Source organism: Prunus avium, chromosome 8 (assembly GCF_965620075.1).
Source record: "Prunus avium chromosome 8, drPruAviu1.hap1.1, whole genome shotgun sequence".
Taxonomy (NCBI): Eukaryota; Viridiplantae; Streptophyta; class Magnoliopsida; order Rosales; family Rosaceae; genus Prunus; species Prunus avium.
Window position 1 is genome coordinate 6,128,131 of NC_142291.1, and position 14,746 is coordinate 6,142,876.

At 36.6% G+C, this 14,746-nt stretch overlaps 1 protein-coding gene across 1 annotated transcript; it reads right to left on the reverse strand.

Moving 5' to 3' along the window:
* Positions 1-399: 399 nt before the first annotated feature.
* Positions 400-6,655, reverse strand: LOC110761565 (very-long-chain aldehyde decarbonylase GL1-9). Its single transcript, XM_021964048.2, has 3 exons — positions 6,461-6,655; positions 5,824-6,185; positions 400-1,326 (listed from the first exon to the last, which is right to left on the reverse strand). Exons 2-3 carry the CDS (start codon positions 6,052-6,054, stop codon positions 775-777), a joined length of 783 nt encoding a protein of 260 aa, XP_021819740.1. The 5' UTR covers positions 6,055-6,185; positions 6,461-6,655; the 3' UTR covers positions 400-774.
* Positions 6,656-14,746: the final 8,091 nt, after the last annotated feature.

Sequence of the window (14,746 nt, forward strand, 5' to 3'; positions counted from 1 at the left end):
AAATAAAATCTGCAGATACAGGTACAATGCAAGCATCTCTTTCGTGTTTCTTCCAATGCAGAAATCTGTCCCCGCATATCAGCCAACACAAACATTTTGAAATGCATTCGTCTTGCATTATAATCCAAAAAACTAATGACTGCATATATGGCTGATTAGAGTACTGAAAAGAACCGTACCTTCATATGTAATTTGTACTTACAAGAGCATTCAAGCGCCAACCGGTTACGAAGTTAAACTGGTTGGTAACATAACACAGTCAAATTGTATGAACTCTATCCCGTGGTGCCGTTTAAAATCAAGACCAACAAGGTGCTGTTGTGGTATGTGCAAAGTGTAATTTCTGAAAAATATACGAATTCTATAATCACACTATACTTCAGTGTTAGTTCAACTCTGTTAAAAAAAAAAATTCAAAACTTCACACACCACATACAAATCCAAGTACATCAATCTTTGACAGGCTGATTAATTGCCTTAAAACTACTGTTGCATAACCATGAACAAATATGCTACAAATTAGACAGCCGAGAATCTCACAATTACAATGAATAAGGCAGGTTGGTGGAATTAACACAACCAAGCAAAGACAAAATACTGCCACAACCAAAAAAGGACTAACTCGAACCACAAAACCCTCCCGCTAGAGCCTAGAACATAGACTCGATATAACAATTCTAATCCAGATTCCCAAGGATGACAAAACCTCAGCAAAATAATTTCCCTGCGTGAAGTGAGCTTGAATTAGTTAACTGACAGATTGTTGTGATTCAACTAGTCTTTCATTGCCTTCACTGCCCTTGCTTCAAAACCCCCTTCAGGTCTCTTCAAAAGATTATAAGGCATGTAGGTCCCAAAAAGTTTATCCCATAGTGGGAAGAATGGCTGAGAATAGTTGTACTTCAAGCCTTGAAGTTGATGATGTATGTCATGATAAGCAGTATTATTCTGGAATAAAATATGGAAGATATTACCGGGCAACCAAAGTCCACAGTGATCATCAACAGTTTTAATCACTGCAAAGCAGAAGAATGTAACTGCCGTCCGTGCTGTCATCCCGGAGACTAGAAAAGAGATGGCCCCACCGAAAGTGTCGAGCAAGAGACCCTCAAGCGGGTGATTATAAAGGGCTCCAATGGCATACGGAACAACAAGTCTGTGGTGCTGAGAATGAACATGGCGGTACAAAAACTTGTTCTGATGCATGTAGCGGTGCACAAAGTACTGCCACGTGTCCATGACTAGCATTGCAATAACAATCTGCACAATCTGGACAGGTATCGAGGGCTGAACTGTGATCCCCGAGATATTTGCCTTTGAGGTCAACTGTAGCAAAAAGACACGAACGTATTAGTCATAAAAATAGTTGATACAAAGGACCTTCCAAATTGGACACATAAGAGTAACAGTTCACAACGAAATGTTGAAATGAAATAAAAACAAGAATGGAATATTGAGAGAGCTGGAGGAAAGGTAGGAAGCATAGAAAATTCTAAGGAATGTAACTGGTCTTATCCATCATTTTGGGGAAATTGACATCCTAGAGTGTCCACTCCTTTATTTTCTTTTTCCCAACAAAACAATGGACTAGGAATATTTACTTCATTTCAGTTTCATTGATTCCAATGAACCAAATACTACCTAAGAATAAAGTCCTACTATGAGTCACAGATCATTACAAAATATCAATTGGTTAATGCACAACTGCCTAAGTTACATCACTAGTCCAAATTATACAGCAGGTAAACCATACACCTCACGTAAGATAGTAAAGCTACTGAATCAACCAAACAACCAACCAAGGCATTCAATTTCAAATCTTTGGCAAATTAACAAGATTGACATATACATAATTTGAAGTTCAAAACTCTTCAACTGATAAACCAAAAGGGCCAAAAAACAAGCAAAGAAAGCCATCTAAGATACCTATAAATAAAGAACATCAAGTCATCTACACAATGGCCTTTTCACCCTAAACAACATAAGGAAATATGATTTCTTCTCAAACATAGACCTGACTATACAACCCCAAAATTACCCAGTAAATTCCCAAACCGATCTGAGGTTAAGAAGTTAAGATTTAGGTCACACCATATGCTAAGAGATCCCATGATCTAAGTTACATGTGCTGCAGGTAACTTCCGTATTAGCTATGTTGAACAGCTTTATGGTCATCAAAAGCATAGTTGGCAAGCAGAACATAAATTTCAAAATAAAAAAATTATTAGTTCCTTAATTGGAAAGGAACCTAGTGGGTTTTACAAAATTTCATCAACATGCTATTCCTAATAATTATAATTACATGTGTTATTGAAAGTTACACTGTAGAAAAAATAACTTGAAAATTCTACTATATAAAAATGCTATTACCTCACGTGTACAAGTTTGCATTGCTCAAAAGAAAGGCAGAAGCAATCAGATTATGTTTGAGGAGGTAATGATTTTTCTTGAAGAAAACAACCATCCTTATAGTTTATTAAAAAGAAACACTGATAATTTTGATAAATCAATGCACAAATTGCATAATTGCCTACAGATGAGAGAAAAGAGAATAAAGAATGCTTCTTATCCCTGTACTTATCATCCCGAATATCAGACTGATAACATTTAATTGGGTATTCATAGCAGACTTGAAGTTTGTTGGACAAATATGGCAGCAATGGGATTTTCCCTTGTTAAAGTTAGAGCATCGACTCTGATACCATATTAGACAACCACTAGCATGGTTCCTTGTGGTCTCAATTAAGAGAGAATCACTTTTTCAGTAACTTTCCTTATGTTTTCCTAGTTATAATTGGTTTTGGTTTCTAATTGGGATTTCGCTTCCTTTTCCAAATGTAACATGGGAATTTATAGAGCTTTTATATACTTATTGGGGTCTTGGCCTTATGCATGTGATCATTCAGCCTTTTGAGTGTTTTGCCTCTTCTAAATTTGAAATAGACTAAGAGAAAAACTTTATGAGTTTCAGTTATTTGAGTTTTCTGGATGTAATTAGGGTTCTCTATTGAGAAAGAGTGAGACTGCTTAAGTGCGAGTGATCGAAAGAGACTCCGCTCGTGGGTGTAGCACAGTTGGGGTAAAGCAAACGTATACGAAATAATTCTAAAACAAAATTGTTGTGTCTACAATTTATTTTATGCGCATGTAAATCCACTTAACTCAATTCAGTAACAAATCTAAATAATAGATTCATCGTGAACACGTTAATCCAGAATTTAGTGTGCGCGATTTTGGCCTGGGAATTTGAGTCCAAAATTCCTAACTAGAACCCAAAAGCATAGACTTTTAGGGAATGGGCCAACAATATAGATCACACTACCACCCTGACCCCATCTTGCATGTGGAGAGGCAAAGAAATGGAGACAGTGAAGAAACTTATAGGCGCATCCCACCATGAACCTTGCAAACAAGAAGGAAGTGGGGAATTAGGATTGGAGGTTTTGAACCCAATACGTCCTGCAACCGGTACTCTGATCTTTTAATACATACAAGGACAAAGAGGAACAAAAAAATAGATGCAGCCCTACCCTCCAAACCACAAAGAAGTGGGTGGTTGAGATTAGGTTCCAACCCGGAAGCTCCTGCAACTAGAGCATTCATATGATGATTGACAACCACTAGAGACCAAAAGCTTAAGCTATTAGGGAATGTGCCAACAATGTATATCATGCTAACAACCCAATTTTTTTTTAACCTCTTTGAGATAAATTGTCTTTTATTTGCAACAGAAAATGCCAAATGTTCATATAACAGAACCCTTTTTTTTCCCGTTTGATCATTGCTAAAACAATTAGTTAAGATTCCTTCTTATTAACTAAGGAAAACCATCTATTCAATTTGATCTATGACAATTCTAACTACAAATCTCATAGTGCTTGACTGTCCACTTTAGGGTTGAACCATAAGAAAAGGAAGCAATCGATCTAAGACAATGGTGCCTAAAGTAAGTCCATCTTATCAAGGCTAGAAAACCAACCTATAGAATCTATCCCTTTGAAAACAGGACTAGGCTAGACCCTAAGCTCTCTGTTCACAACTTCTGGTCAAATCCTCGTCAGTTGGGGAAAGTGCAGCACCTGTTCTGCACAATCAATATATTAAAAGGGGGAAAGAGGGAAGCAAATAAATTGTTCGAGTATCTGCTTTGATGCAACGGTCATACTCAACCTGACATGCACTGCTGTATCTCAATTCTTAATAAATAACAAACAAAATTCCAAAATATGGTATGCAGTAACTTTATTATTCAATAACCTAGAATCTGATATATCTTAAATCATGCATCACAGCATCATGTGTTTACTTTTACGAATATCAAAGCGCATAAAGAGTCAATACATTAGGTTGCAAGGCCTAAAGGATTATAGTTAACTGCAGAAAAGCTTGACACTTTATGGGATCAGCAAAGCGGCAAACAAGCTAGATGTCCAGGATGCCTACACCCTACAGGCACATGCAATTGAATACATAACAGAGCATCATATATTACAACCATTTGCTTAAAAGTACAACTACACAAAATCACTTCAGTAGTGTATGATAAAGCTTAGTGATGGCAACCAATACGATCAACTAGGTCAGGCTGAACAATTATTGAGAGAAACTGCTGCTATGAGTATATATTATATGCCCAACAGAATTAACAATTCTTTTTTTTTTTTTTTTGGTCAGTGCATACGGTTGAATCTGGAACCACCTAGATTTGGTGATCTTCCTAGGAAGCCTTTTAAGCCCCCCCACCACTAGGCGTTTAGGTAAGAAACCTTGCTTTTTTTGTTCAATTTTATTTCTTTCTTTTGTTTGGGCCAGAAGGGGGGTGTTCAGTAAAAGATGATTATGTGACACTGACAACATGATGCAAAACTATGAACATGCCATCCTTCTGTGTGGCAGAAAAAAAACAAGAAGCAAACAGGATTGAAGGTAGATGAGACAAATGACAACTTAAAATTTCCAAGTTAGTCATGAGCATGCTAAGATAAATTTGTACATTAATTTGACTTGAACTAGGAACTGTAATTTTGAAAGAATGTCTCACATGAATGCATGTTTAGGAGAATCCAAAGGAGAACACCCTTTCAGACCTTACTCAACTTTGTTATGCTTCTCTTCCAAGTTAACCACTGAAATTGTAGAACTAACAGGTCTCCTCAGTAGTATCATTTGGCAGGTATGTAATGCAGTTAGCGTTTAGAGTGACCTATTGTCAAAGGTTTATTTATTTTGTCGAAAAGAACCCATTCTGTCAAGTACTTATTCAAAGACATCACATGAGTGGGGCACTTGGAGACTCAAAGAGCATCAAGACTAAAGCCAGAGTCGAGATGGAACCAAGACAGTGAAGACAAGATCAGGACATAGTCAAGCCTTCAGAACACTTCAAGTATGGTAGATTGTGTCTACAGAGTTGAGAACATTTCTAGGACTCTTTTAAGGAAAAATAAATAAAAATATGGCAATGAAAGACAAATCTACATAATTGTTTGGTTAAATAAAGAAGATGCCCTCAATTTATTGAGGCCAAAAAGTTTGACCAGCATACACAAGGTAGACCCAAAAAACGATTTTATAAAAGCAAAATACAATGAATAGAGATCTCTCTGAGCAACTTTCTACGTCAGTGTATCTAAAGGCAATTTCTCAAAAAGCCTCCAACTGAGTCATGCCTTATTCTCAAGAACGGTCACTTGATACAGATTTCAATAATTAGGTAGGCATATATGCACAATTTATTTATAAACATACGAGAAAGCATGAAAATGAAGTACATTCGGCATAAATTTCCATAAATTGATATAATGACAAGTTGAAGTAACTGACCAAGAAGAGCCCCTGAGCAACGGTGGCCTGGACAAGCTGTTGAAGCAAAACACCTTTAACAACGGAGGGGAGCGGAACCGAGTTCTTCTCATCTTCTTCTCTTCTTGTATGCAAGCGGTAATTGTCCAAAGGCGGCAACAACTGGTATAACCCCGCATACAACCAGTAAACCAAAATTGGGGCAAAGGTTCCCATTGCCTCATCACTCACATACCCTTCCCAAAACACCATCTTTTTTCTGTTTTCCTTTTCTTTTTTCGCAAGTCAAATCCAATTCAAGCTTATATCATATATTACTCCCAAACAAAATCCACTACATTTACAGTTGAAGATCTAGAATTCGAATGCACATTCTCTGAACCCTGAAAAGGAAACGAAGGAAGAATAACTAAATGCCCGAGTTTCTCAATGATTCTGAATCAAGCGCGGTTTCAGTCAAACCAACATGATTTCATCATAATCCATCGAGCATGCAGAAGTTACTATTTTCACAATTTTCAAATTTTCACGGAAACCAAACAGAGCAGGAAAATAGTATTACCAGAAGATTAGACAAAACAAAAACACAGAGACATTGAAATGTAATGAAATGAATGTTTTCAGAAACAATTCAGCAGAAGAAATTGCAACGACTTACAGAGAATGTGGGTTCTCATTCAGATCTAAGGCCCTGTTTGGCGCACAGCAATGCGAAACTCTTTTCCGTTGACAGTTGTGAGATTCCAAAAAATTAAACACGATAAAAAGGGTTCTGTGATCTTGTTTGGGAGACAAGAAAATTAATGATTGAATTTTCTCTCTTTTTCCCGTCATTCTCTTTTTATACCTCCTTTTCTTTTCTATTTTTCAAGGAATTTTTTTATATAATCCTGGCTTTAAAATTCTTTTAGGCCACGTATGATCTGTGGTGTCGCGTAGGCAGTAATTTTTGAGTTGTGGAAGGACCGCCGGGATCCCAAGCTTTGATACTTGTGAGGCCCACTTTTTTTGTTGCTTCAGCTAATTAACTCTGGCCATTATCTTGAGCACGGAGTCCTAGTTGGAAGAAAATATTTTCACGCACTATCTATTTTTTAATTAAAATTTATTTTTTAATTTAATATAAATGGTTTATCTCTATAAAAAAAAAAATTATTATATAAAATATTGTAAAGGTTTAAAATATTCATTCAATAAGGCAGCATTAAATTATAGGTAGCAATTAGGAGTCCATTCTCTCTTCTCAAATTTAGGAGCTTCTAAAGGCCTACTTATTTTAGAAGCTAGATAGGGAGCATAATTGGAGGTGGGTTTTCTCACTTCCTTTCTAAATTTTATCTAAGAATATGGTTTAGGGAATCCATTACGGATGACCTAATGAAGTTGTTTTTTGGGTCTGATTTTGTAGTAGATAAAAATAGGGGTGGGCATAGTCCGGATTGGATTGATTTCATTTTAAAACAACCGATTTGGGCCTAAGCCATATTATCTTTCCTTGTGCATCGTTTTTTAGGGTTAAAAACATTTTTGGTCACTAGGGTTAGGCTGGAAAACAAAAGGTCATCGAAATTTCAATTTTCCCAATTTCGTCATCTCATTTGCAATCGTCAACAAATTAAGTCACATCCCCTAATTTTGTCAGTTTTGAGTGCACGTGTTGCGTGCGTGCAAGGGAAAAATTGGAACTTCGATTCAATCTTGATCATCATCATCATCCCAGCCTTGCCAATCCCCCTCTTTCTCTCCCTTCCTCGTTAGCCACCTGCACAACCTCCTCACCCAACCACCCAGGTCACAACTAACACCGGCGACAAAGCCTCTCCTCCTCAATTTCGACCACCCTTCTCTCTCTTCCACAATCTCTTACTAAAAACCCATAAATCTTGCACTTCAAATCAAAATCCAAAAATCTTTGCTTTGATAAAACACCATAAAATCTTTTGACTCTGAAACACCTCCAAAGCTCTCTCTCTTATCTTCGACAACTCCGCCCACCTCTCTTTAAACCTCCCCAACCTCGTGAGCATTCCGTTCTCATCACCAAAAACGACACTTCCCCTTTGGGGCTCCATTGATGTCGACTCCATCACTGAAGCTGAGCTCAGGGAGAACGACTTCCATAGCACATGGTGCACTAATTTAATCTAAAATGGTAAAACTGGTAATCTTAACTTGACTTTCATAGCTTAACACTAACCTTGATCAGACATATTGGCCATAAAAGATCTTCTTCTCTATGCAACACTTTAGTACTCTTTCTCTGAGATGGGGTGAGAACTGTTTGAGCGTGCTTTGTTGCTAGAGAAGGAACCTCTATATATATGCATCACTCGAATGCCTTGCCCACCAAGAAGCAGTCGAGTGTTCCAGTTGCATTAGAATTAGGTTGTTTCAATCCATGTAGAATTAGGAATTCTATTATCTCTTGTATTTCAATTAGGATAGCTTTTACATAAAGATAATTTGATAAGTCTGAGTATACTTCTTGAAAAGCAAACTACTTGAGTCCCCATATGATTAGAAGACCACAATTTCTGGATTAAGACAATAAACTGTCTTACATTCTCCCACTTGGTCGTTTAATCAAAAAAGTGTTTGCTTTGATCACTTCAAGGCCTTGTGAAGTATGACTCAAACTAATTCCTAGTAAGCAATTGTCAACTACAAAGTATGAGGAGGGGGGTCATCAATACGTCATTGAATATCTTGTACTTCAAGGTCTTTATAACCACACTCATCATTCTTTAAAGCCACATAAGCTTCAATCTAGATTAAACAGTAGAACAAACATGATAAACGGTAGAGTTAAGACATAACCATGTTTATTCAATTGTCCCAGCTTCTTTAAGCTAGTAATGCTGCTAAATGCCATTAATGTGTTTTTCAAAACATAACAACAGAATTTTAAAATAAAATTAACTTTAATTGAACCAAAACTGAATCAACATCCATAGAAACTATAGAAAAACAAAACCAATTGTTTAAAACTTGAAAGCAAAACGAGCTCCCATTGATTTAAGCATCCATGTCAGTTGTCAATCCCATACTGGCCACATGCCTATGAAAAACAATATTTGGAATTCCTTTAGTAAGTGGATCTACAATCATTTGGTTTGTTCCTATGTGATCTATAGTAGTGTATCCTTAACTAATTTTCTCTTTGACTATTATGAACTTGACATCCAGTAGCCTCGAACCCCTTGTTCTTTTGTTTCCCTTTGCAAATAGCACTGCTGTACTATTGTCCTTCCATAGTTGAATAGGTCTGTGTATTGATTCCACCACACTTAAACTAATGATGAAATTTCTCAACCACATAACCTGAGAGGTGGCTTCATAGCAGGCTAGAAACTCAGCAAGTATAGTCGATCCTACAGTAAGAGGTCGTTTCATACTCCTTCATGATATTGCAGCTCCTCCGAACATAAATACAAAACCAATTGTAGATTTTAATGTATCCTGGCATCTTGCAAAGTCAAGCCTTGTAATTCCAGTTGCTCACTTCTTTTGAATACCAGTTTATAGTTCTTTGTTCTCTACAAGTATCTCATAACGTTCTTCCATGCAACCCAATGTGCTTGTCCAGGGTTTGACTGAAATCTCCCTAACATGCTAACTGCAAAAGCCAAATCAGGTCTTGTACACACTTGTGCATACATTAAACTCCCTACTAGTGAAGCATAAGGTTTGTCAACCATTTCAAGCTTCTCTTGTTCAGTTTTAGGTGCCTGCTCAGTGCTTAATTTATCACCTTCTGCGATGGGAACATCACTTCCTGCACAATCTTGCATGTTGAACCTTTTAAGCACCTTCTCTATGTAAGATCTCTGTGATAGTCCAAGCAAACCCTTTTCTCAATTTCTTCTTATGAAGCCTTTTGGTTGCATCATGTAAATCTTTTCTTCAAGATCTCCATTTAGGAATGCAGTTTTAACATCCATCTGATGCAAGTGTAGATCAAAATGTGCTACAAGTGCCATAATTATCCTTAATGAATCATTAGTTGAGACTAGTGAGAAAGTCTCATTGTAATCGATTCCTTCCTTCTGTGTAAACCCTTTGGTAACCAACCTGGCCTTATATCTATCTATCTGCCCTTTTGAGTTTCTATTTGTCTTAAATACCCATTTACAACCTATTGGTTTGCAACCTTTAGGTAAGGTTACAAGTTTCCAAACTCCATTCTTCTCCATTGAATTCAATTATGATTTCATTGCTGCCCACTAGTTGTCACTCTTTTCACTCATCATGGCTTGTTTGAAGGTCATGGGATCTTCAGTTCTATTTACATCATGCTCAACTCCTTGTAGATACACAAAATAGTCATCTGCTAATGCAGGCCTTCTTATTTTGTGTGATCTTCTTAGTTCTGTGTTTTGTTGCATTTTTGCATCTTCTTCTGTTTGGACTATCCCTTGGGTTTCTGCTGGCAGTGTTTGATTATTGTTTATTTGCATTGGTTATGCAGTTTCAATTTGGGCTGTAATTGTATCCTCAATGTCATCTAATTGTGAGTTGTTTAACTCAATTTGAGGTAATCTGACAGTTTCTTCTGCAGAATTCTGGGATATTAAACTGTCTAATGTGATCTCATCAAAACTGAAATTCTCTTATGCAGTTCTTTCATTGTCAGTTTCTATAAATACTGCCCTTGATGTCTCTATGAATCTCATAGTGTGATGAGGACAATAAAACCTATACCCCTTAGTCCTCTCAAGGTAACCAATAAAATGACAACTTATAGTTTTGGGATCCAGTTTCTTTTCTGCAGGATTGTAAGGTTTGGCTTCTGCTTTATAACCCCAAACCCTTAGATGTTTTAGGCTAGGTTTTCTTCCATTCCAAACCTCATAAGGAATTTGGTTAATGCGTTTGGTTGGGACTCTATTTAGAACATAATTTGCAGTTTTCAAAGCTTCTCCCCAGAGAAAAATAGGCAAGTTGGCATAGTTCATCATACTTCTTATCATGTCCTTTAAGGTTCTGTTTCTTCTTTATGAGATTCCATTCTGTTGAGGAGTGCCTAGATTTGTATATTGAGCTATAATTCCTTCTTGTTGAAGGAATTTTGCAAAAGGTCCAGGATTTCTCCTAGTCTCATCAAACCTTCCATAGTATTCTTGTTGATTTTCTACTTCAGCTTTGTAAATTTTGAACATGTCTAAAGCACTTGATTTTTCTTTAATGAGAAAAACATGTCCATACCTTGAGAAATCGTATGTAAAGGTTATGAAGTAGGTGAATCCTTCATGAGTTGGATTTGGGAAAGGTCCACAGATATCTGTGTGAATGAGTTCTAAAACACCTTTGCTTCCTATTGCTCCCTTTTTCCTTAAATTTGTTAATTTCCTCTTGACACATTCAATGCATATTTCATCTGTGTTGTCATGATTCAATGGTGGTAAGATTGATTCTTTGCATAGGTGATTAATCCTTTCTTTTGAAATGTGGCCAAGCCTTTTATTCCATAGTTTATAGGAGACTTCAATGCTTGTTTTGGTTTGCACAGTGTTAACTTCCATTTCAGTTCACTACTACAAAAAAGGCAAAAGACGACGGGAATTCACCGTCGTGAATTTGGTTTTCAAACCGTCGTAAAATCGATCGACGTCTTTTGCAAAGTAAAACCACGACGCGAAATCACCGTCGTTGTTATAACAAACAACGTCATTAACAACCAAACAACCGACGTCTGTATACTGAAAAATGAACCAAAAAATTGTCCTGGAGAAGAATAGACGACCTATTTTATACAACCTCCGTCGTGTAAAAGAATACAATACGTCTTTAAATAAATAAAATATGACGTTATTAAATCATACGACGTCCAATGTATTTATATAACCGTCGTGCAATAGTAATGCCACTTCGTTTTTTACATTAATATTGACGTGGAAATAGCGGTTAGGGTAAATCACCGTCGTTGTTATAACAAATAACGTCATTTACAAAAAAAAACCGACGTCTGTACACTGAAAAATGAACCAAAAAATTGTCATGGAGAAGAATAGACGACTTATTTTATACAACATTCGTCGTGTAAAAGAAAACACTACGTCTTTAAATAAATAAAATATGACGTTATTAAATCATACGACGTCGAATATATTTATATAACCGTCGTGAAATAGTATTGTTACTTCACTTTTTCCATTAATATTGACGTGGAAATAGCGGTTAAGGTAAATCACCGTCGTTGTTATAATAAACAACGTCATTTACAAAAACAACCGACGTCTGTATACTGAAAAATGAACCAAAAAATTTTCATTTAGAAGAATAGACGACCTATTTTATACAAACGCAGTCGTGTGTATGTATATACTACGTCTTTAAATAAATAAAATACGACGTTATTAATATTTACTACGTCTTATATATTTACATAACCGACGTGGAAAATATGTTAGGCTCATGACTTACGACATATTTATTTCTATAAACGACGTAGTATGTGATATACAACGTCGTGATCATGTAAAAGACAGCCGTGTTTCTCTATTTATACGTCGTCTTTAGTAAAATAATAGTCGTCTAATCCATCCAAGACGTCGTCTTTTGTAACGTTCAGGTTCGATATCTGTCCTTTTAGACGTCGGTATTATTGTACTGAAGTCATGTTATTTGTAATTACATGTCGGCTCTTTATCCTTCTCCGACGTGATATCGTTAATAACTGTTTCACAATAACGTCGTCTTTTTTCACTTTTAGTTCGCTTTTAGACGTCGGTTAATTCAATGCCGTCGTTGAATGCTCCAAAACGTCGTTTTTGATTGACAATTTTATGGCAACATACGTCTGTTTTTCACAGTTTTATAAGGACTGTCGTTTTATAATACTGAACCAGTATTTTATGTACTGATTGTTTTGTGTCTAAAACCTGCATAATGAAAGTGAAGAAAACACATTACAATTTATTGCAAAATTAATGTCATACAGTAGTGCTGTTTAGGGCATAAATAATTTCATAAATTACAAGAGCATCATTCAATCCATATATCTTCACACCCATCTCGAATATTTTGACTCCCAAACTCACCCACTAGTTCATCAAATGTGTCAACATTTGGCATCCCTCTAGTAAATGGCTCACACTCAATTCTCACATCACCTAAGACATCATCACCAATAACATCATCATTATATTCTCTATTAGGCGCTGATAACACTACCGACCAACCATGATGCATCGGGTCGTCAACAAAAAATACTTGTTTGACTTGAGAAGCCAAAACAAATTGGTCATTCCTATGTCCAATTTTACTCAAATCTACAAGGGTAAATCCAAGTTCGTCGACTACAAGGCCGGAAGTACTATCTATCCAATCGCACCTAAAGACTGGGATTGTAAACTTTTGGTAGTCAAGGTCCCAAATTTCTTGAATGACACCATAAAAACCCATATTTGAGAGAATTGGGTTTTTATCCTTGGCACTAGCAACTTGCATGGTATGTGCAAGTAAATAAACTCCACTATTTTGAACTGTCCGCACATCATCTTGTGCCTTGATGTTAAATTTAACACCTTTAATAAGATAGCTCCTATATAATGGCACTGCCATGTTTGGACCAGCTGCTAGCCACCTTAAATTTTCTGATACCCCATGATTGCCTCCCTCATCAAGTTCACTTTGAACCTGCAAATTAATCATATCTTAATTCAATCTAACATAGAAAGAAGAAAATTAAAAGTCCAATATGTTATTGAATAACATATACCTTGAAGTGTAGCCATTGAATGAAAGTGCTATTGTGCTTATCTTGCAGCCACTTTGTTCTCTTTCTAAATTTTGGATAAGCGGCCTTGATGTGGATCATATGTTCCCTACATGACACGAAAAATTCAAGCATTACGGTCCCAAACATATAAGATAAACATAAGGAATAATTTAAAATGGAAACTTAAGGAATAAAACTCATACTCGATATAAGGTAGAACTTCCTCCGTATTCTCCAAGACATATAGATGTGCTTGGTTCAACAGGTCCCGATCAACTAAGCTCACTGTGCAACCTGATAATGGCTTTGAAACTCCTATCTTCTGACTTGATGGCACTCCAATTGTACTAATATCAGATAAATGTTCAGTGCAATATTCTACAGCTTCTTCAGCTATATAACGCTCCGCAATGCAACCTTCGGGATGAGTACGGTTCTGAACATACCCCTTTAGAACTTTCATATATCTTTCGAACGGATACATCCATCTAAAATAAACTGGCCCACATAGACGAACTTCTCTAACAAGATGTACTACTAGATGAACCATGATATCGAAGAATGAAGGTGGAAAGTATTTTTCAAGCAAACACAAAGTAACTACTACATCTTCTTCCAACTTATCTAGCTTGGAAACATCAACCATCTTTGCACATATAGCATTGAAGAAGAAGCACAAACGAGTTATTGCATACCTTGCAGGCTTCTCCAAAACAGAACGAATTGCCACAGGGAGCAATTGTTGCATTAAGGTATGACAATCATGTGATTTAAGGCCAAGAAGTCTTGAATCTTGTAAAGATACAAGATTTTTTATATTTGAAGAATAACCTTCAGGGACCTTCATACCATAGAAAGAATTGCAAACCGCTCTCTTCTCTGCTCTTGACAAATTCCAAGGCCCTGGAGGCAAATGAGTACTTCTTTCTCCATACTCAGGTTGCAAATCAGTTTTGACCCCCATGTTCAATAAATCTAACCGAGCAGCAATCCCATCTTTATTTTTTCCAGGGATCTCCAGCAATGTACCAATGATACTATCACAAACATTCTTCTCAATGTGCATAACATCGAGGACATGCCTCACTGGAAGGTATTTCCAATACTCAAGATCAAAGAATTTTGACTTCTTCTTCCAACAAATTCTGTCACCATCATTTTCACCTCCACCTCCCCCTTTTTTCGATCCCCATATGTAATTAATATCTTCAACCATATGCAGCA

Bases quoted from the DNA above. Each gene is read 5' to 3' on its own strand.
- LOC110761565 (XM_021964048.2), bottom strand. From the start codon at position 6,054: ATGGTGTTTTGGGAAGGGTATGTGAGTGATGAGGCAATGGGAACCTTT. The intron at 1,327-5,823 runs GTCAGTTACTTC...TTTTTGCTACAG, and splicing joins TTGCTCAGGGGCTCTTCTTG to TTGACCTCAAAGGCAAATAT.